A 24,212-nucleotide genomic window follows, 5' to 3' on the forward strand; every position below is an offset into this window, starting at 1 on the left:
CTAGCAAGATGTTGCTTTTATGGCATGTTGAATTTGGAAACATTTTGGTCTTGTCAAAGAAGCAAAAACAAAAAGAATCAGGTATTTGGTTTGAACTGATGAGAATGATTAACCTGTTCTGACTAACTGAAAGATGAATAAGGAAAATATTAGCCCAATAGTTAATTAGAAAAGTATATAAAACTCAATCACAGTTAAAACAACATTTTACTGATTTTCTATGGGGTGGGAGGAAGGGTTGCCTCTGCCCCTATCCTGCTTTTTTCCTTGCATACAGTAAAAACAAATGCCTCAAAATACATTGAATGACACTTTGTGGTAGCAAACATGGTTCCAGTTATTATGAACTGACATATCACACCTCTCTTGCCAGGCAAAAAAAATAATCTTTTGTTGTCTATGGTCTGCAATATTGATGCAACCATCGTTGTGTGACAGAGTATTAAATAGGACTCAAAGATGAAAGGGACATTTCACACAAAAAAGAAAATGCTGTCAGAATCTACTTGGCTGCATGTGTTTTAAATGTTTTTAACAGTGTTACACTTATCGAGTTATTTCGCAGTGAGGATCCATTTTCTTTTCTTTTTCCTCTCTTTTTTTCATTTTTGAGTGTATATAGTGTGAAGTAAATAATTATTTAATACCAATTACATTTTTATTTTTCAGTTGCATCATTAAATTGCACTATACCACAGCATTGCTCACTGGAGAAAAAAAACACTAATCTCAAACCTATACTTTAGTTTGTCTGCAAGACCTAGCATTGCCTAAGAGGAGACATGTTGATGTTAATACAGCCATATTCCTATTCCAGTTTTTGGACCAAATATCTTCAAGATTAGGGGAGTTTTTTTAAACTTTATTTTTGTCTGTGTTGAGCTGGAAACTGTGACAATATCCTGAGAAACTGCCATCTCTTATTTGCCTCTCCTGAGCCGTGGCAAACAGAGGTCCAGGTTCCATGTTGGGCGCCTGATTGAAATTAATGACCGCAGAGAGCAGGGTCAATGCTGCAACAAACAGAATGTCATTTACTTAGTGGCCGTATCCAATCTGCTTTCATTGTGGCTTCATGGGTGTCTCTCACTCTCCCCTGCTGAAATAAACAGCCTTTGACCAGCTTAGATAACCAGCTAAAACCATACTACTGGTTTCCTATATTAGGTATGCTGCTGAGAGTTGAAAAACGAGAACCAAATTTGATTCAGAACCAGTTCTGTTATAAAATTAATACTAAAAAGAAATAGAATAGAAAAGAAAAGAATACTAGAAAGAAAAAGAACATACAGTAACATTTAGGGCAATGAAATCATGGAATCATTTACCATTGTCATTAATTCGGATAACACGAAAAATTTATTTTAAAAGGCAGGTTAAGGCACACCATGGAATTCTGTACTTATAGGAGGTTGAGGTATAGGAATTAATTGAATGAGCAATACATTTTTTTATATAGTAGGTATTATACAGGTGCATCTCAATAAATTAGAATGTCGTGGAAAAGTTCATTTATTTCAGTAATTCAACTCAAATTGTAATAAATTCAATGCACACAGACTGAAGTAGTTTAAGTCTTTGTTTCTTTTAATTGTGATGATTTTGGCTCACATTTAACAAAAACCCACCAATTCACTATCTCAACAAATTAGAATACTTCATAAGACCAATAAAAAAAACATTTTTAGTGAATTGTTGGCCTTCTGGAAAGTATGTTCATTTACTGTACATGTACTCAATACTTGGTAGGGGCTCCTTTTACTTTAATTACTACCTCAGTTCTGAATTACTGAAATAAATGAACATTTCCACGACATTCTAATTTATTGAGATTCACCTGTAGATATTAAAAAGGGTGGAAGAAATGTTTATAGAGATGCTTTGGAATGTGGAGATTGTATTTAACTTTTTATTTTCTTTTTTCTTAATTTTTTTTAATGTTTGTAATGTATGAATGTTAAGTGTTGTGTGGACCCCAGGCAGACTAGCAATGCTTTAGGGCATAGCTAATGGGGATCCAAAAATAATAATAATAATAAATTAATAATGCTGGAACAAATGCTTCTATTTACATTTGGTCCCGTTGTTGGCTCTTGTGTCTTCAGTGAATGACTCATGACTTTATTTTTTCTCTAGTGTAGAGACAACAGTAAAGTACTCCATTTATAGCACAATGCAATAGAAATGGACTCCAGACTGTGAGCTTTCAGACTGGACATATGATTATTGAATGTGATTTCTTGAATCCATTAAAAAGACTCTGAAAGTCTAATGGATCACAAAGTTACTAAATGGGTCTGTTTTTTGACTTGCTAAACTGCATTTATTATTTTTATCATGTGTTGAAACAGTCCAAGAACTGCTACTGTTAAAGTGTAGCATCAGGATTCAGGGGTTGAGGATTGTGGGTTGGAGTCCTATCTGGGTCATTGGACACACAACCAACTGAACAAGATGTAGTCCTTCACTCTTGAGATTTACCACTTTCCAAAAAAAAAAAGTTACATTAGTCTTTCTCAATTGTAAGTCACAAGTTTCTGCTAAATGAATAAATGTGTATTGTTGAGAGACTCAAGTCTGATTGGAAACTTCACTTTGCCTTCATGCCATTTTTTGAAACTCTCTTTGATTTTGTTTTACCTCTTTCCCAAACCCAGACTAAAAATCCGTCATCAAATTTCTACATTTTAAATACTTTATAAAGAAAGAAATATTCATTAATATTGAAATATTCATAAATATTTTCTAATTACTTTTCAGGAGTCATTTCCATCACAATGAATGAATGAATGGAAAAACGTTTGTGCAGCATTTACAATAAGTCTCTAGTTTTGTGCAAAATATGCAAAAACTCTATAATATATTAAATAATATATTTATATATAATATAATATATTTATATTATTATAAAAAAAATTTATTGTGTATGTTTAGGATACTAAAAAAAATGCTAATTACTCTTTCCAAGATAAGGGAGTCACTATTTTATTTCAAAAATGTAAAGAATATAATTTACACCATCATATCCATTACAGTGATCGTGAACAATACATAATGTGAGATTTAGTGGAAATTTTCTTTTGTTTTTGTGTGTGTGTATGCTGTTGCTTTACAAAAAAGAATTCTTAATAGAATCGTGTCTCTCCCTCTCTCGTGTTTGGTATCATCTCAGCTGATTTGGGTTTATCAGGCCGTTTACATGACCCTACTTCTAAATCGGCTTCCCTGAAAATCAATGATGGCGGGGCCTTCCCACTTTGCGTTTACTCCCATTGAATTGCTAATGGCCTTTTCCCCTGCGCCATTCCTGCGCTATCTTTTTGGATGCTCCCCCTCCTGCAAAATACAAAGGGAAGGAGTATGTCTTGGGAATGTTAACGCTGTTTAGTGAAAACGAGTGCCTGTGGAGTAGGCTGACGGTTCATATGTGACCTTGGAAAGATATTCCTCACCCACAGTGGGAGCTTATCTGTTTTCCCTTTGTAAACCTCATGTGGAGGGTATATGGGTTTTTGCTTTAGTCTGTTTGGATATTCAAGAAATTTGTAAACTTTGTGTTGTTGGAGTCAGTTAGGATGAGATAAAATATGGTTTTGTTGTTTTTCTTCTTCAGTGATCGTGGTAGATATCCCCGTTTTATCAAGGGGATTTGGGGTTTACAGTGCTTTCTGCTTTTTATCAAGTTCTTCACAGGAACTCTAAGAAGAAACAGTCAAACAATAAAAAATTGGATTGTGCTTCAGCGGAAATGTATTTGTCTAGAGGCATTGTGGTGATGCATGTGTACATTATCTTAACAGGAAATACTATAAAACCTGACAATTTTCCAGAAGTACTGTTAAAGGGATAGTTCACCCAAAAATGAAAATTCTGTCATTAATTACTCAACGTCATGTCGTTCCAAACCTGTAAGACGTTAGTTCATCTTTGGAACACAAATTAAGGTATTTTTGATGAAATCTGAGAGCTTTCTGACCCTCCATAGAGAGTATGTTACTGATTTAGCTCACTTGAGTTTAAAAAACAAAACCTCAAAACAGTCATTTTATTTATACAGTATTAATGTGTCTGGATGAACATACAGTTGAATACTATATTAGTGTGTCGAGTTGCGACATTGCATAGCAACCGTAAACAATCTTCAGTCATGCAGTATTTACACTGGACATGTGAGACATGGCGTGACGTGTTGAAATGAAATCACTCCTATTACAGTCATCTTTGCTGTCTACACTGGAATAGCCCATCTGTTTTCAAAGTAGGCTATAGTTTTCTGTTATGTGTTGGAGTTTGTAAATCGTGGTGGATATACAGTGGTGTAAATGGTGTAACAAAATATTTACTGGTTGACTGTTATGGGCTTAACTGGAAAACAGTCATACCATATGACATCACAAATAATATATTTTTTTTATGCAAACTATGGATTTTTCTTGTGGAATACACAAAGAAATGTTACCTAATGAACAAATGTTGAACGCTGCTCTTTTCTATACATTGAGAGTGGATAGTGACTTGTGACTGTCAATGTGACTAATGCATTTTAATCCAAGACTTCTAAAGCGAGAAACTCCATCCATCCATCCATCATTCCATCCATCCGTCCGTCCATCTGTCCATCCATCCAAATATTATTTAGCATGTTATGTATAAATCTGTTCAAACTGCTAGGAGAGCTTTTCAGAACTGGCCACCACCTTTTTATCTTCAGTTTCTTTACTATGGGTTTTGTGCTCCATAAATCAAATTGTCCCAGCAGACCTAACACAGTCATATCTGAAACTGATGAATTATGCAGTTTATTAGAAAGATTTTGAATCGACTCTGTGCTCTTTTGGCAGGTCTGCTTAGGGCGATTGTGGTTTTTATTAGGATCCAGCGGTAGTCGCACAGGGTAGAATGCAAATGACGACTACAAAGGGATTGTTTATTAGTTATGACACTGCGGGAGTCACAGTGAGTCACCAGAGTTAAAGATCCCCTTAGAGAACATTTTCATCAGTAACCAAATCCTGTCTGAGCTATAAGGAGATGTTTGGATAAATTATATTTATATATTGTATTATATATGAATATAATACATCATATTATACTTCTATCCTTACAATAATTTGCGATGTTAACAATAGTTTGAGGCAAAATACCATAGAGACTACAATCATTGTTAATACTGTAAAACTAAATTATTCAATTTTATTAAATTAATAATAAATCATTTATGATCTCCAAAGTTCTGGGGTTTATAATAGAATGTTGGTGTAAATTAGGGATTAACTGGTACTAAAATACTGGTTTAAACCTAAAAGCTGATTATTATGTAAATAGACAATATTCAAGTTCTATGTTTTATTAAGAAATCACAACCCTATAATATGCAGTATGAAATAATAGATTTTCATTTATAGATTTCCTAAAGATTACATTTTAAATGGTAATACTGTAAGATTAGTTAAATATACACAATCAAATAACTGTATACAGTATATTATTCATTGTGTTTGCACACACTTAAGTGGTGAATAAAGCTCATTCTGATTCTAATAAGAATGCACCCCTACAACAACTTATGAAAGTGAACGGTAGTGTTTTACTCGAGCATTACATAAAAATGTCATTTTAACATGAGTTTAGGAACTGAATAATAAAAAGGAAAAATTAAAAACTGCTTAGAATTTACTCTTTTAATTCAATATGCACTGATTGTTATTTAAGCTACAAAAGTTATTTAGGTCAGATCAGTGAGTGATTTTCTCTTTGTCTTTTGTTCATGGCCCCAAATATTGCAAGCTGTAGCGATATGCATATTGCGATATGTACATTTGCGATATTTTGATAATTTCGATATATTGCACAGCCCTAGTATATTATATTGTATACTGAATATATACTGCATTTTCCAGAAAATAAGTTGCACGTGAATGTAAGTCACCAGGTCAAAATTGCCTCTTTTTTTTTTTTTTTTTCTTAAAGAGAGAAAGAAAGAACACTGATAAGTCACATTCAGTGTGTAAATCACATTCAGAAGGAATGTAAAATACCAGTAAATAAAACAAAATATTTATTAACAACCTTTATAAACACAATAGTTTCACTTTCTTCACAGCAAATCCTCTCAATTTAACTGAACAGGAATGAAAGATCAAAAGTCATTTTTAACAACATTTAAAAATTTTTTAAAGAAAATGCGCTGTTTTGCATGCTTGATGTTAATTGCATTATTTAAGTTGCTTTGGAAAATGTCACTGCACATTTTAGTAAAAAAGTAAAAATATGGTAGCATAATAAGTAACTAAAATCAAACCTCTATGTTGTGCATCCATTGCAGAAATTACCGTTATCATGGACCAGACCAGAAATTTCTAGTTGTCTTACACTTTACAATTTCACACAAAAGGATGTTTATTAAATATTTTGCTTTGATGATGTTATAGAGCTTGAGGTCTTTTATTGCCTGGCTTAAATCCAAGAGGAACTTGTCATAGTGGATGTTTGCTGAGACACGGCCAGCACTTCACCATCTGTGTAGTTCAGAGTTTTTTTCAACCACTTAAATTGTTTTTGTGTTTGTAATAGTATAGTTCAATGTCCTGACTTCATGTGGGTTTGTCCTCTCCTCTCCTCCACCTCTATCTATTTCTCCCTTCAGCGAGCATTACTACTCGTCATGGTGCACCATGAAGCCCTTGTGTTTTCATGCTGATTGTGGACCTGTTGAGCCAAACAAATCTTAGCCAGATCCACTGTAAGAAAGACAAAAATCTGATCTTAGATCAGTGTGAAATTTTAACCTGCTTTTGTCATGGCATCTCATCTGTCCTGAGCATGATTAACTCTGACAGGAAATCAATACAACTCCTCCTGGCCAGATATGGAGATAAGACATCATAATCCTGATGTTGAGGTTTTGTGGCCGTGAGACCCTCTTCATTATTTTGGCCAGAGATGTCCTTTACTGATAACAGTGTCTTTTGTCTTGGCCTGTTTTCTGAGCCGGAACCGCAGGGCAGGAAGAATAACGTCATTCAAACCAACAGCCTTTTAGGTTTTATGTTTGTGCTTTTAATGCAGTTGTTTGATTTACAGACATACTGGTTGGTATTTTGGTCATTTTAAAATTACCTACACTTTTTCTTTTAAATTATTTATTAAAAAATAAATAAGTAGCTTTTATTGAAATTCTGTTATTTACACATCAGCATTACATTGGTCATTTACCACCTAACTCTCTGGATATATCAGCATTTGGCATTGAAAACTCCATAGCCACTTGCCATTTGTGTTTAAAGTTCAATGTTTTAAGTAGGACTTAAAATAACCTTCTATGTGGTCTTGTCTTGTCTTTTCTTGTCACATTTTGGAGTGGTACATATGTCCGTTTTTCCTTGACTTTCAAAATCATCTCAAGAGGGTTATGAGAGGTGAAAGCCTCGTTTAGTAAACCCGAATTGAATTACAGACATGCTGCATGTCAGTGTGTACACAGGGAGACGGAAGTTAAATGGGAACTGTCTTTCTGATGAAGTGGGAGCAGTTAGGATGTTGAACCCTTGACTCGCTGACCCGTACCATTTTAAAATGGTTTGCTACTGAAATATCGCTGCATTAACCATCAGGTGAAATGACATTGTTTGTCATATTTTCCAACCTTCAAAGTGCTACAAGATGGTGAGATATAATTGGAACACAAGCAATAAAAATGATATAGCTAAGTGCAAATTTACTCACTATTTTATCTAGTGCTGGCAGGTATTGCAATAATAATAATATATTATTATCGACAGCGTGCTGTCGATGCGGCTGTCTGTATGCGTGCGCTTTGGATGTGTGCGCATGTCACTGCACGCTGAAAACTTCTCACAAGTGCTCGACAATCCCGTCAACAATCCCGAGCTTCTTTTACGCTCGCCCTTCAGGCAGTCTTATCGGCCCGACACGTGAGTTTGAACGAGAATGCAAGCGTTGGCGGTAATGCATAGACGGACATTGGTGAAAATGTGGACAGTCAAAATAAGGTGCCTATTTATACTACAGATATCGATATTTTACATGTGGCATCGATGCATCGTATTGTTAGACATTTAATCGATGTATCGATCTATATCAATGGATCGTTACACCCCTAATTTATATATATATATATATATATATACACACATACATATATTTTTTATTTTAAAAATGAACAATATAAATGATTTCCCCACCGTTTTCCCAAAATTAACGCAATGCAGAATATTTAATCATTTTAATTTCTTTTTTTATCAGTTTTTTTTTTTTGAAAATCAGTCTCATATTTATTTCTGCATTTATTTATTATATCTGCATTCATTTATTGGCATCACAGGAATGATTTATATTTTAAAATATATCAAAATAGGAAACTGTTCTGTTATTTTACAGTATTACTCTAACAAAAAAAATGCAGTCTCAGTAAACATAAGCGACTTCTTTTAAAAACATTAAAATGTGTAATTATTCCAAACTTTTGACCGGTTGTATAGCAATAAACAGAAATGTATGCCTATATCAATTTTCCTAAAAGTGCTACTAAATAGTTTGAAATTGATTCTTTGAAATGTACCTTTTGAAATGGTTGACTCAAATGAATCAAACCTACAGCACAAACTTGAATGCCATTTTAGCTACTGAAATTTAAATATGCTATTAAAAATCTTAATGTTTTGAAGCTTGAATCTAATCTAATGGGATGGGTTTAGAAAACAGTGGCAATATTAGTGGCAATGTTGCTTATATTTTATAATGCCAGGGCAAGGGTCTTAATTGTGACATGTTGATTTGAACATCACAATCATGTAATATGATATTTAAGAAATTGATTCTATTGCATGACGTCATTATGTGCTCTGATGTGATACTCGTACTGCAGGTGCTCTGTGGTGGCCGTCAGGTTTGCCTTTGGTGTTTGATGTGTCAATTAAAGCGTGCTGTTATCAGGTCTGGTGGGACGGACTGTGACTGGAATGGTTTCAGGTCTGTGAAGCAGCATTGTGTGTGTTTGGTCTCCGCAGGCCTCTGGCTCATGTCCTTACGTCCCTGACAGACTCAGATGGGCTAGAACGGAGCCCGACCTCACAGGTCACTCAATCAACCTTCACCACAGGCCCCTCTGCCCTCACCTCTGAAGCCCCTTTGCACTTTACGTCTCTTTCTCTATCTCTCCATTTCCTTTAGACTCTTTAAACTTTCATATGGAAGCCTCTCAAGTCTCCCACCCACTGAGAACAAAGAGGTCTCTCACATCCTGTCATGACCATTGGCCAAAACCTCTTTCTTCACCTGCGATGACCTCAGCATGACCCTGCACTGCCCATCTCCCTTGTTCCCTATCCCCATATTCATTTTCACCAGTATCAGACAGGATGCACAATGTAATTTATGTACAAAGCATCCTTTGTTGGTCCTGGAACTTTCTATCAAACAAAGAGTTATAGGACTGACCTGCTGTATCCTCACAAGATCTTATAACAAACCTTTAGAGTTTTTAATGAAATTTACATGTTGAGAGTGTAGTAGCTCCACTAAGGTATTCATGTAGTCAGAAAACATGGCTAATTTTGATTGGCTTTAAGTAGAGAAGGATGGATTTTAGCCACAGAATGGTCATGATTATAGTTATCTACAAGGGATTTGAGAGAACACACAAACAAGCAAACAAATAAATAAGTGTTTTAATGTATTGGAAAATGTATTTCTTAGGGTTGTCGAAGTTATAAAGGGATAATTCACCCAAAAATGAAAATTCTGTCATTTACTCACCCTCTTGTTGTTCCAAACCCATAAGAGTTTCATTCATCTTTGGAACGCAAATTAATATATTTTTAATGAAACTTAAGAGTTCTGTCTCTATATTGATAGTCTATTCACTTAAAACTGTGATGCTTCAAAATGCTCATAAAATTATTGTAAGTCTATTCACCGACATACAAACCTCATTAGTTATCGTGCATCAAGTGTATGTATTTTATTTTTGTTCAAATGTTTGACACCAATAATTATCACAATTGATCACGTAATTTGAAATTAGAATTTTGTTGTTCTTCCTAAAGCCTGGCCAGAGGAATACTCTAGGATCCAATGATGTTCCAAAACCAAAAGGATGTTGTTGTAGCAAATTGCATGCAGCGGTTGACTCAACTGTATCCCTCATTGAATGTGTTTCCTGCAGTTCTACAGGAAGTAAGGGTGATGGTGTGAGTTTTCGCTTTTGCCAATGAAGTGGTTTCCAGCCAATTATGTTTTCAGTTCCTGCATGGGTTAAAAAGCTTTGTTGTCGAAAACCGTTTCCTTGAATACACTTGAGGAAGTTCAGTGTTTGCATTCATACCCCGCCACATGGAGCATACCCAAAACCGAATGAGAAATAACAAATAACTTTAAAAAGGAATGTTGTAATTGTTCCCTTCTCCTACCATTCACTGTACTTGCTGAATCGGGACTAATTCTCCCAGGATAATCTTCCAAAATTGTTCCTCTGCAGAGAAGAGACATATTTTAATCCAAGCTCTGTGCCTCAGTTTGAAAGAATTTTAAAATGCCAATGTCAGATTATGCTTCTTATCATTCTCTCACCAAATGAACACTGTTCTCCTGCAGGCAAACTGTGGTAGATGAGCTGACGAAGAAGAGTTTATTACATTTTTACACGTTTGACCTTCTAAAATCATTTTCATACATATTCTGCAGGTAACTGTCAATCTCTTTTGTGCTGCTCCGTAACTGGCATCGTTCAAGCTTCGCTGGAGAAACAAGGAGAACTGGGGGGAACCCACTTAATATTCACACGGCAGTCATGGTGAATTGAAATGAATGAGTGAGAAAGACTGAAGGTTTGTGAGTATGTTGGAGCGAGAGAGTGTGAGTGTGTGGGAAGGTGAGAGAATGTGTGAGAGAGGGCGAGCAAGAAAAAAAACACACAGCAGACTGTAAAATTGACGATTGGGATTGGCACGATGGTCATCGCGTAAAGTTTCATCTCTACATGTTAATAAGACTGCACCGCTGTATAACACTCCAGGAGAAAAAAAGATTGGCGAATGGATGCCTTAAAAATACCACTACAGCTGCCCATGAAATCACACTATATTGACTCCTGATATGTAGCTGGTTTTGGGGATCATTAGTTTTTTTAGGGCATCTTACTGGGAAAAACCAGGTCATATACCAGCTTACAGTGGTCAAGTTGATGGAACATGGTAGCTGGGTTGTTGCTAGTACAAAATGGTACACACAATGGCCTTACCAAATAATAGTTTATCTATGTATAGCTGGACTTTTGACTGTTAGCATCAAGTCTAGTCCACTTGGCAGCTTATTTTGGGCATTGTTTTATTGCTATAGCTATAAAATTACCAAACCATATTGGAATATAATTCTGCTCATAAATATGTTGTCTACTTGCTACTGAGTGCCACAAACAAGAGTACTTTGTTGAGTACCTTGAAAACTTATCCTATGATTATTTGTTCTTTAAAAGTGCTCGTTGTTAACACAAATGTGTTGCCAGATAAATTGCTCCCTGTCCTGACTCCTAGAAATTGTGTAACAGCAGTCAAATTAGAACTGGACATTTTAGCATGTGGCTGCTGAGACTAGTACGATGTACAAAACAACATATTTTCAAAAGCGACTGGTTGGGGAAGATTGCTTTAACAAATAGTCTTAAAGGACAAGTTCGCCAGTTTTCAACCAGCTTTGTATTGTTACAGAGTCAGATGCAGGGGCGGCACTAGCAGGAGAAAAGGTAGGACTGGGCCCTAAAATTAACATTCAGTAAGAGCCAAATGAGGCCAAAAATCAGCATAGCGTCCCTTATAACATGTAACCAACTATCTTGCCAAATTTTTAATGAATAGTTTATATTTTGCATTATATATATCAGGCAGGGCTGTACGTTAACTTTTTTTTTCACATAGCTCTGGTGCTACAGAGGTTGAAAGTTTTGTAGCACAGGCCAAAAAGTTGTAGCACAAGTATAAAATGTCTGTTATCATGAAAACAATGATTTCAGTCTGTTTTCTGAAAACAAACACAAGTAATGGAGTTCATCACTTAAACAGGCACTGATGTTCCATACAGAGCACAAAAAATACAAACCATCACAAAAATTGTTTTTAGACAAAGTTTTCTTAATTTGCTAAAAATGGAAGAGTGCAGCAACCTAACACCTCTTACACCTTAACAAAGTATAAAATAAAAAAAGAATGGCAGACATTTAGGCCAAAGTGAGCAAAGATAAAATTCTTTGAAAATAAGAACAAAGATATACATTACAAATACACATAAAATACAAATAAAAAAAACAGTGCTTTAATTTTCAAGTACAGTATTTAGCAGTAACATTCAAGAAATTGAATGAACAAATATTAAAATAAAACACTAGATGCACTATATACATCAATTATACTTTTTTTTTTTAAGCAACTGACTGATGATAAGTTCATCAGTCAAGAGCAGTGAGTGATTTTTTTTCTGTGTTTTGTCGTTTTATTAACATTAAAAGCATAGTTCAGCAAAAATGAAAATTCTGTCATCTGTCTTTCAAATCTGTCATAGTGTTTCATTTTTATACCATCATTTACTCAAGTTGTTTTAAACCAGAATTAGTTTCTTAGTTATTTTGAAGAATGTGGGTAACCAAGCAGTTGCTGGTCCACAGTGACTTCCATGGTATTTTTTTTCCTACTGTAAAAGTCAGTGTGGACCTGCTACTCTTTGGTTACCCACATTCTTCAAAATATCTTCTGTGTTCAGCTCAAGAAAGAAATTAATACAGGTTTAGGACAAAATGTGAGTGAGTAAATAATGACAGAAGTTAAATTTTTTTGGGTGAACTATCCCTTTAATGACAGTCAGCAGCATGTTTAGTAGCTACTGTCCCTTTTAAGAGCGTCATGCGTTTCTCTCTCAACTGTTTACTTTCATTTTAGACCTAACCAACTGTGTTTATATGTAAACCTTGTGTGATTTTGACAGTATTATATGCAAAATCAATCAGACACGCAAGACAACTTAGTCCAATAATCAGGCGCTTTTTGACAGGCTCTCAGTGTAAGCGCGCTGCCACGCTTCATGAGTACGCACTCAGAAAAAGCGCATGCAGAACAGCACGTTAATTAAATGTTTAACCGGTATTGCTTTAAAGCAGATGGAAATAATGTAGTTTTGTGATTGCACATAAGTGCAGTGTCCCATGAGAGTAACTCTACTGCTGAGCTAACACTGATGTGAATGCATGTGGCGTTGTACATTATATTGAGACGGAGGGAGGCACCAGAACTGCAGCTGAAAGAATGTGCGCTGTAGCAGATACAACGATATTTCTTCAAAAGCAGATCATGGAGACATTTTAATCGTCCACGATCAAAAATCGTCATATCGCACACCCCTAACTACCAAGTATAATCAAACTCACACACACAAACAAGCACAATGAAATCACTTCACACTATTAAGCGGCTGTGTTATGAACATGCAAAACTGTATCGCACGCGTGCTACAGTGGTAAATCTATTCATCGCACAGACCAGTTTTTTCGTAGCACGTGCAACATATATGTATCAGGGCTATTCAATTGGTGGCCCGAGGGAAGAGGACACACAGGTCGCACGTACGCCTTGAATTGTTTTTGTACTAATTAATTTGTCCACAAGGTGGCATCAATGGCCTGGGCCATTGTTTTACAGCCGAAAAAGAAAAGCAAGAGACGCTACAACAACAACCTACCGAAGACCGCAACATCAATAGATGGCAGCGTTGACAATTAAGCACTTGTGTGAGGGGATTATGAGATATCCACAACTCTAGTTTCAACGAGTATAAAGGCAGTGTTATCTGTCATAACTTCTGGCGAGATATGGCGCAGACACTGGACGAAGAGGATTATCAAATGGAGTACAGTTTGAAAGGCTGCGCATTCTGCTGTACGCATGTGCTGAGCCGCTTCAGACAACACGCTAGTAGCTCTTCAACTGTTTGTGAAGATTGTTTTAAGTTCACTTAAATTAAAAGTTATATTTTTCAGAGCCTACTAAATCTTAAAAATATACTGTAATGTTGAATGGCTATAATTAATGCCTAAAATTGAAATTCAATTAATCGAGACATCAGTTGCAGTATTGGTATAAAAAAACTGGCCTTTGTTAATAATAGGCTACTTAGTAAAGAGATGCCAATAAACATATTTAAAATATGGGTTGTTTCTACATTAATTTGGAGGTTCAATGTGAAATTATGACAATATATTAATATGCAATTAATCATGATTAATTACAGAAAAATTTGATTAATTAGTTCCTTTTTTTAATCGACTGACAGACAGCACTGACGTTTTTTTATAGGTGTTGGTAATATTAGTTTGTTTTACTGCTGAATATGCATTCAAATTTAATTTCTAATTTTATAGGCCCCCCAGAAAGAGATCGAGACGGCCCCCCTCCCCCATGGCCCTCTTCAACTTTTCAATTAAATAATCCGGCCCTCAAATGAAACTAATTGAATAGCCCTGATATATATTATATACTATTTTATATAGGGTGCATTTTCTCAAGTCACCAGTCATTGGCAGTTTTGGAAAATAGTTAATTTTTGACTGAGGATACCCCTTATAATTATACCTGTTCCTGGTTTACCTGACCCTGATCAAATATGTTTCTTTGGGGGCGGCCACACAGGATGCAGTCTTGTGTTCACAAACTTTTGCATGCATTTGCCAATTTGCCAAAAGCCTAGAGCTCATTGCGTAAAACACTGGAAAAAAACATGTGAAAGGAGACAGAATTGCGAAAGACATTGCTACTGCCATAAACATGGAGATAGTGCTGGTTTAAAATGGGGAATCTGATAGAAAAGGTTTTATTGTTCAAGCTTGTTTATGTTGGAAGGGAAGGAAAAGTCTTCCTGTCGGCTATGGCTCATTACAATAATGAAGGAAGTGCTTGCAAACTAGCCGTTACAGGATGCCCCGTCTACCCCTGTGCTCTCATTGTGCGATCCCATCTCATTTATTTTTGCCCAGTTCACTCTGGCCATGACCGCAAAGCCTTCTGACCTTCACTCCTGACTCCTTATCTACAGCTCCAGTTGAAAGACAAATAGGAACTCAATACCACTCAACATCAGCTCGCTAACACCATTGACCGAATGTGGTTCGGTCCCCGGACACAGGATACCAGCCTCATTGTTTAGTGCTGGCAAAACAATGCACAACAGGATTTCCTGTCTCTTCTTTCTCTGCAAGCGGTCACTCCGGGTGCCACAGAACGTGCCTGTTTGGGGGGAATGAATCGGCAGCCCTCATGGGATTTTACACTGAATTTAAGCTGCCGTTCTTCACCCCTCCTACCTCTCTACTCCTCTCTAGCCCCTCCTGCATTCCCCATCTCTCTTGCTCTTCCATTAAACACTCGTTCACAAGCTCTCTCTCTTTCACATGCTCACATCCTCTCTTCTCTTCAAACACATACATGCTCGCACATTGTCCTGAAGTTCAAAGAGAGCGAAACAGCGACATGTCAGCTGACCGGCCCCCTCCAATCAGATAAGTTCTGATGTAAATCTTTAGCATCTGCTCGGATCAGATGGAGCGTGCCTGTAGGAGCAGTATGCAGTATGGCTAAGTAGCAGTGAGACACGCGCACACACACAGCGAGAGTGCGAATGAGAGAGTATGCGTTCTGCCTCTCTGGCATGGATGAGTCCAGCATTCTGAGGAGACGCGGGCTACAGGTATGGAATATAGAGCCATGCGGGGCATGGGTGTTTGCCGCTTCATGTTTTGTAGCTTTTATGTGAACACTTGGATGTGGGGTGAATTACAGAATAGAGTCTGTGTCTTTGCATGCTGAAACATCCAAATACTGCACTGGAAGACTGAAAATGTGTGTTTTGCCACTGTGCAGAGAGACAGAAACCAATACCTATATTTGCACTTTGCGGTCTTTTCATAGTTTATACCTTCAGAACTTGTCAGTTTCTTTTTAAACAAGATCAGCAACTTTACAAAATTGATAGAACACAAGAAAATTATCTTTTTAAAGGAAGCTGTCTTTGTTAGACTGTTAAGTTCTTGGTAGTTGTAATAAAACAATTAAGTTTCTGACAACACTTTATAGTGAGATGTTTGACAGCATTTTAGTTCATTATATTTTTAGCATTATTTATAATTTCTTTATTTTATTTTGAATATTGTATTTAGGCTGGATTGTGTTTGAGATCATTTCAGAACATTTTTAATTCATGTTTTTAATGAATGAATTTAACAATTAATTGGACTTTTCCATCTTAGTGTGTAATTTGTGTATTATTGGTGATAACTGTGAAATTATCTGAGGCATTCACGATTTTGAAAAGTTTCTGCTTCTGCTCTTTTTGTATTCATTGTTGTTCGGCATTGCCACTAATGTATTCCAAACCAATATGACTTTCTGCTGCAGAAAAAAATGGAATTTCCTTTTTTTGTATGATCTATCCCTTCAAGACATTGTATTTGGAGTAACTGCTGTGTGAGTTAGTCATCCATCCATTGGCGGTTAATCTCTTTGTGAAATGGTGACATTAAAGAGACTCTTATAGTCTTTTCTTTGTTTAGGCATGGGAAAGGACACTTGTTTCTAAACTCTGTGTGCTGTGGACATCACCACAGCTGGCGATAAAACAAAAAGACCGTTTGCCCTGAGGACAAGAATCAGAGTTCTGCTGTATGATTTCATGTGGGACACAGTGTTTTCATTTGTCAGTCAAATGCATGTCAGTGCACTGTTTCACGCTCTGTTGCTTCAGGTTATGAGATCATAAACTGGAGACTGGGGGGGATTGGGACATCTTTTATGTTAGGAAACTTCCTGAATTGAGTTAATGTTGAATTTGTCACTACAGCAGAGAAAGTGAGTGTGTTACATGGCTAAATTTATACAGGTTGATGTCGGTGAGAAGGTTGAGTCAATTAGCTGCTTTGTCAATTACATGAAGGTAGCTGCAGCATGCAGGGCAATTGTTCTGAGACCCACTAAACACACAGCGTCACTTCTAATTGTGTTTGGGAGAGCTTTCAGTTGAGTATAATTATGTTGGAGTTTAAATCTAAAGGCTTGTTCACACACCTCAATTGCATATTCGCCACAAAAACTTTGAATTGTAACTCAAAGAATTCCTAAAATAATAATCTGTATTTGTCCAACAATAGAGCAACAGAGCAAGGTTTTTCCCCCCAGTTAGATCATTCACTCATTCATTCGCTCATTCATTGTTTTTTTCTTCATTCACTCATTGTATTTGTTAATTAGCACATTCTTGTAATTTTTATTTCATTCACTCATTCTTGTATTTTTTTTACATCCGTTCATTCTTGTATTTTTTAATTCGCTCATTCTTGTATTTTTACATTCATTCGTTCATTCTTGTATTTTCTGCTATTGTTTATTCATTTTTATTTATTATTTTAACTCATTTGTTTATTCATTCATCCATTTGTATTTCTTATGTATTTTATTCTGTCATCATTCTAGAGATGAAATGATCTAAAAATTTCTTATCACAATTATAGTGACCAAAATGATCACAGTATCACGATTATCACGGTATTGTTAAAAAAATGCTGGAAATGTTCAAAAACCTAGATGTTCAAATAAAGCTTTGAAAAAGTTTCATACAATGGTAGACCTCACATTTCAGCCTTTAAATAAAGAAAAGGGTTAAATGTAAAGGTTAAAAGTCTCTGTGTAAATAAAATGTATCTTTCATCAGGGATCTGTTTTGCTATATAATTTTGTTGGTGTGAATTGGTCAGGAAGAATGTTAAATTGAAATGTTACAGTCTCAGTTTAAACAACATGCCATATAAAAAGATCTTTCACTTTCCAAGGCATTGATAGAATTTTCTCACTACCGCCCAAATGTTCTGCCTGTTATGACATTAGATTCAGTAATGCAATTCAAAAAGACTAAAACATATTGTTTAGCAAATAAACATGGGTCTTCCGGGCTGTATCCTGTAAGATTGGCTGGTTCCACTGAGGATATTGTTGTCAGCAGAACATATTGAAATGGGCGGTAGATACTGGCAGGTAATTAGAATGAATAGACAGTAGTGGTGCTATATTAGCTTTGTAATTACAGTTGCAGTGAATGTGTGTTCAGAAGTCTCATGGGGTCATCTCCCTGCATTTGTTTAGATGTATTAAGCTTCGCTTCACATTTGACTTGATCTAATAATAAAAAAAAAGGTGCACATATAATTGCTTTTGCATGGAAGTAATTATTTGGAAGTCTTGAGGAATATGGATTGTTTTTTTATATAAAGTAGTATGTGTTTAAGGTCTAGGCCATTAAAATATCTTTATGGAAAAATCACTTAATATCATGTATATTTAATATGTTTGTAATGTAATGTAATGTTTGTTTTGTGAATGACTTGGCGCCATATTTGATTTATGTGTATAGTGAGCAATCTTAGTGACATTCACAAAGGCTGACAAAGACAAGAGTGCTTTGTTGTGCATGATATATGATGATGTATCAGAATTCAATAAGCGTGATTGATAATGTCTGAGAGATGTTTGTGCCCGTATGGGCACATCAGTCAATTCTCATTTTCCACACTATTAATGTGCATGTATCACACGTTAACTATCTGGCTTTTTATATTTATGCACTGGACACTATACTGTGCTGTGCATTCATTATGAATTCTGGAGAACAAACAAGGGCTTTTAAAGTTAAAGGTGATATTTTATTTGTTTATTTATTTGTAATGTGTGGACAAATAGAAGTAAAGCAACGGCCCTGTGGTGCTTTCAGAAAATTGCTTTTTATATAATATAATGTTGGTTTGTTATTATTTGTTAATAAAAACAAAGCATATTTAATAAAACACTGTTGATACTGGATTCAACTAAAATACTAATACTGCAGCAACAGCATGTTTGTTCTGATATGTTGTGTAGTTTTGAGTTCTTTCTAGATTCATGGCAACATCAAAAGCCCACCAGTCCGGCACAGTTTGTTCAGCTCTTCTGGAAGTTATCAGCACATCTAAGTTAAATTTGTATGCGCTGCGTGCCATATGCTGCCTATCTGCACAGTTGACACAGTGTTAATCTAGCAGTGGGAGTCTGACTCTTGGCCAGTAAATACACAATTCTTCACATACGCTTCTTAGACTGTTGGAGAATCATAAATTGGGGGGGATTGCAGAAGGTAAGAGAAGACTTTGTGGAGAGATTGAAAAAGCATTCATGAAGTAAGTGGAGAAATTGCAAAAGTGGGTTTGATTGACTGACATAATTGGAGCCGGACTTTAGAAATGTTGAAATTAGATTGTGACACTGAGGTGCATTTTTACCTTCAGATGTGCCACTGAAAGGAAACAAGTAATGGAAACTTTAAATGAACTTCAAATGAGTTCCAAATCAGAAAAAGCTTGTCAAGGTAAAATGACCCACATCAAAAAATTTCCTCTGCTTGGAACTTGAAAAAGATGAATTTTTTTTTCTCCCTGGAAATTAGACATTGTTTTGTCCTGCACAACCTAAATTAGTCTCCTATGATGAATCGGATATCGGTGCAGATGAATGTAGCGTTTATATTTGCATATTACATATTACTATTTTATTCTGGAAAATTCTGGTTGGTTGTTCTTATTCTTTTATAATTAGTATTATTATTATTATTATATTATTATTTTGGATTAGAGGAAGCAAACAGAAATGTAATTTGAACAGAAGCATGGATGAATAAAATGAATAAAAATTTAGAATATAGAAATGCCACATAATACAGACCTTCCCAGTGTAGAATAATTAGGTGAATCAAAATGCCCAGACAAGAGGATGAAATACTGCAGGGTAACAGATATGATGGTGTGAAGGGAAGCTAGGCACGTTCCTTCAGCCTGTCATGTCAGCTGACCTTTACAGATGATGAAAACACTAGTCTGTGGCCCTGAGGGATCTCTGAGTGCCATGACCACATTATTAGCTGGATTGACCTCCATAGCACTTCCCAGCCCTTGTACCCTGACCACTGACCTTCTGTCTGGCCAATACAAACTCCAGCTGAATGCAGAGTTCTTCCTTTTTACTGGAAGAACAATGTGCACTCCCCTACCTCTGTGGTTTTCTTTAGCTTGGTCAACTTCGAGAATCTTTCTTCTTTCTTCCCTTTCCCTTCCCCTTCCCCTTCTCCCCCTAACACTTTGGGAAGCTATAACGGGGGCATTACTTCCTCACTAGATCTTGAACAACTTAGCCTCTAGGACCACTGCTGTCAATCACATAGTTCTTTAAATATTTGACATTATTAAAAAAAAAAAACGACTTTTGCGAAACTACTTCTAGGTTTTACACTCAACCTTTAAAAATAATAAACACTGCAGTACAATACTCTGGACTCTCTAGGTCAATAATTATAAAAAAAATTTTAACTTTACCCTTTAGATAGCTATAGCAGGGTAATTTAGAAAATGGGCGTGGTCAAATATTCCCCAAATCCTATAAATTCTAAACGAAAACTCAAAACTTCACAAAACTGGGTAAGCACATACGACACATGAAAGAAGCATGCAAAGTTTTATGGAGATTGGACCACAGCTGGCGTTATAAGTCACAAACGTTAAAAATCATGTTTTTATGGTAAATTACCTGGATTTGCCAAAAATGCTCTTTAAATCATTGATTTAGGTGGTTAGGTGGCTTGCTAAATATTATGTAATTTCTTTTTTTCATATGTACTTAAATGCCTTAAAGTGCTTGAACCCTGGTAATGCCTGCTTGCAGCTTTTTTTGTTGTTGTATGTAGTAACTTTAATTATATGCCACTGATGGTGGTTTATTCCATCAACCTCCAAAAATCATTACAGTGGTCCATATGACTCCTGGCATATTCAACCAGGAGTCATATGAATATATTCATATTCAGTCTCCTGAAGCCATACAATAGGTTTGAGAAACAGACTAATGTTTATTCAATGAAAGCAATAATATGAGCCAATATAATTAATATAAACAATATAATATGAAAAATTTACCAGTGTAAATCATCCATCTTTATTACATGAAAAAAATTCTGCAAAATATCTTATGTTGCATGGAAGAAAGTCATACAGGTTTGTAAAAGGGAGAGTACATAAAGTTAAAAAAAGAAATTCCCCCTATTTTTGCTGAACTGTCCCTTTAATGCTTGCAGATTATGCTAGTTTATTGTTCATTTGGTAAACACTGTGGAGTCTAAAGCAGGAAATGTTGCAGATTTCCCTTGCCATTGTAAAGAGTGAGTCACTCTGATTGCTTTGTCTTTGCAGTTAAAGTATTTATTTTATCATAAATCATAATGGGAACATTGTTTCTCTTGACCGGCGGTCTCAGCACCACTGTCATTTTGGCAAATAACTGATGATAGAGCCGGTTAAACTTTTTTCCATCACTTTTCTATTTTGGGAAGGGAAGAAAAATGCGGGAAGAATGAGCGGGGAAGCCCTTACAGATACAAGTCAGCATTTCACACTGCCCACTTTTGATCTTGAGATGGTGCAGAAATGCAGCAAATTCAAAAGGAATTATTAATATGCTATCATGGCAAGGTCTTTAAAACAGTATCACTAAAGCTTTGATGTAGCTGGAACATTAGGAAGTTTCGTGTCATGGTCTGGACATGCAAAAATGCAGAGATGTTTAAGATAGTAGATAGATGTTTTACTGTTTTTTATGTCAGATAAGAGGAGCTGTGTTACTGGGCTGCTTTGCCAACTGTAGATTGGAGTTTTGCATTGGAATTACTGAAGGTAGATGTCTTCAAACACTTAGGGATGGTTTGAAGTTGGCTGTCTGTCATTACCTGAAACATTATGTTTAAAGGCACCACGACCTTGTATTGCTGATCTCATATTTAATTTATTCATTGTTAAAAGATGAAGGATGATCTACATCTGTATCTAAAAACATAAGAGAGAAATATTTGGTCTCATCTTCAAAATAATTTTTTTTTAAAGATATTAATACTTTTATTCAGCAATGACTCATTAAATTGATGACAGTAAAGGCAGTAAGGTAATATTGGTTTTACTGCATTTTTGATCAAGTAAATGAAGCCTTGGTGGGCATAAGAAACCTCTTTCAAAATAAAAAAATAAAAATGTAATGTTGAAATAAAAAAGTGCATTAAAATAAAATATCATTATAAAAATGTAACATTCATGTTAAATATCTTGTAATGTCAGATAGCATGTCTGTTGTAAATAGTCTTTATGCATCTTATGCAGTATGGATCTTTTCCACGTCCTCACAGTGTTCATAGTGTGATCCTCTTTAACTTTCCACCATGAGTTTTTTTTTTTTTTTTTTTTTTTTTAGGAATTCCACTGAAACATGATGGCAATATAATTCAGTCATTCCCGACTTTCCATAGACACATCTTTCCTAGTAGCTTTGAGAGTGAATAGTAATGCATATATTCATGTTGAGCCTGCCCAGTGTTGAATTCATGGGTAAACTCTGCTAGAGTCGCACCATTTCACTGCTGTTCCCTGCTGTGCTCTGCAGCAGCTCCAGCGCTCCTTTTCATTCATTATTTTTGAGAAGCGTGAGGCTACGGTTTCTCAGGATGCTGCAGCACCATACGGCGGAGCTTGAAGTCACAGTCGCACATCAGAAGTTCAGAACTAGCTGCTGCTGGAAATGTGACATCCCATTTTTGGAAACAGTAGTCCAGCTGGAATATATGCATTTTATGCTGGACACATGAAATCTTTTTCTGTTAATCAGTATGATGTAGGAACAGAGGTGATATGGTTAATTAAAAATAAAAAAGTAGTATAAATGACAAACTACCGATTAAAAATATAATCATAATCACTTTATGAAAGTTACCCGATTACTGGGTTTATTCAAGACATCTGTGTGTTAATGTTGTGACTGGAACTACTGTAAATTCTTTTCACACACACATTCATCTTTTTTCCATCTATTCTTTTCTGGTCATATACAGATAGCAGACCTGTGTTTTACTGATTTTATCCCTTTGTAATGGTAATACATATTTTATATTGGAGCGTAGTATAACAAAACATCAGCTGTTTTTGCATAAAAAGGTCTCAAATTGTATCGGTTATTATATCAGCTCAAATGCCCTCTTGTGGTCTTCTGTGACAATTGCACATGCTTATTGAGGAATGATAACTGGATCATCTACAGATGCTCAAATGGGAATGTGGTAGTCTATATTGTATTAATTTCAATTTACACAAGTCTAACAATCAATTAATAAATAAATTAGGTTAGGATTTTTTTTTTATAAAGGTTTATTTCACTTTGGTGAAGGTTTTAAGAAATAACCATGTATAACTGAGAAATAACCAATAATCTAAAACGGATTATTAGTTTTTATGTTTCTGCTACTATGGATATGCAGATTTATGGTTCCACAGTAACACAGAGCAAATCCATTCCTATGATTAGATATACACTACCGCTTAAAAAGTCAGTAAGTCAGTAATTGATATTGTTGTTGTTTTTGTAGTAGTTTGAAAGAAATTAATACAATTACATTTAGGCAGCAATGATGCATTAAATTGATCTAAGGTAACAGTATATTTATAATGATGATTTCAGTTTTAAGTAAATGCTGTTCTTTGCATTTTTCTATTATCTATTAATGATGAAAAGATGATAATGATAAATGTGTTCTTGAGCTCCCTTGAAAATTGCCTTAAAAACATACTATATTTTTGATCAAATAAATGCAGCCTTGGTCAGCATAAGAGAACCCCAAGTTTACCTTACTGACCTCAAACATTTGAAAAGTATAGTGTATTCAGAACTACTCTTACAAATGTTTGACTTTCACATACAGTCAGAGCTGAGGGCTGCGTGAGTGCAGGGGTTAAATATTCATGTTGTCTTTGGGACTGAATGGATCTAGAGAGCCAGAAATCTAGGTCACCGCTGGCACCACTGGGGTTACCATTAAAATCTGGGTCACCTGTTAGCATTCACTGACGTTGAGTGACTAAGCAAAGACGGCTGGTAATTGGCTGTCAGGGTGCCCAAGTTGCACATCCAACTTGGACAGGAGTTATGATTTTAGCATTCAAATTATTACACACATCACCTTTAAGCATGAAATGTTTCTTAATATTATAAATGGTGTGTGTGTGTGTGTTTTAATCTACTCAGTCATGAACGTTGTTCTTTTTTTTGTGCTTT

General features: G+C 35.6%; 1 protein-coding gene across 1 annotated transcript in view; it reads left to right on the top strand.

Annotated features, from left to right (window-relative positions):
* Window positions 1-7,791: 7,791 nt before the first annotated feature.
* LOC107600602 (microtubule-associated serine/threonine-protein kinase 4-like) overlaps window positions 7,792-24,212 on the top strand; it is a 69,258-nt gene continuing 52,837 nt past the window's right edge. The window contains exon 1 of the mRNA XM_016292536.1: window positions 7,792-7,934. Coding sequence (XP_016148022.1) covers window positions 7,792-7,934 — 143 coding nt within the window. The remainder of the gene's footprint in view (window positions 7,935-24,212) is intronic.

This window comes from Sinocyclocheilus grahami, unplaced genomic scaffold (assembly GCF_001515645.1).
Source record: "Sinocyclocheilus grahami isolate Dianchi unplaced genomic scaffold, SAMN03320097.WGS_v1.1 scaffold287.1, whole genome shotgun sequence".
Classification (NCBI taxonomy): domain Eukaryota; kingdom Metazoa; phylum Chordata; class Actinopteri; order Cypriniformes; family Cyprinidae; genus Sinocyclocheilus; species Sinocyclocheilus grahami.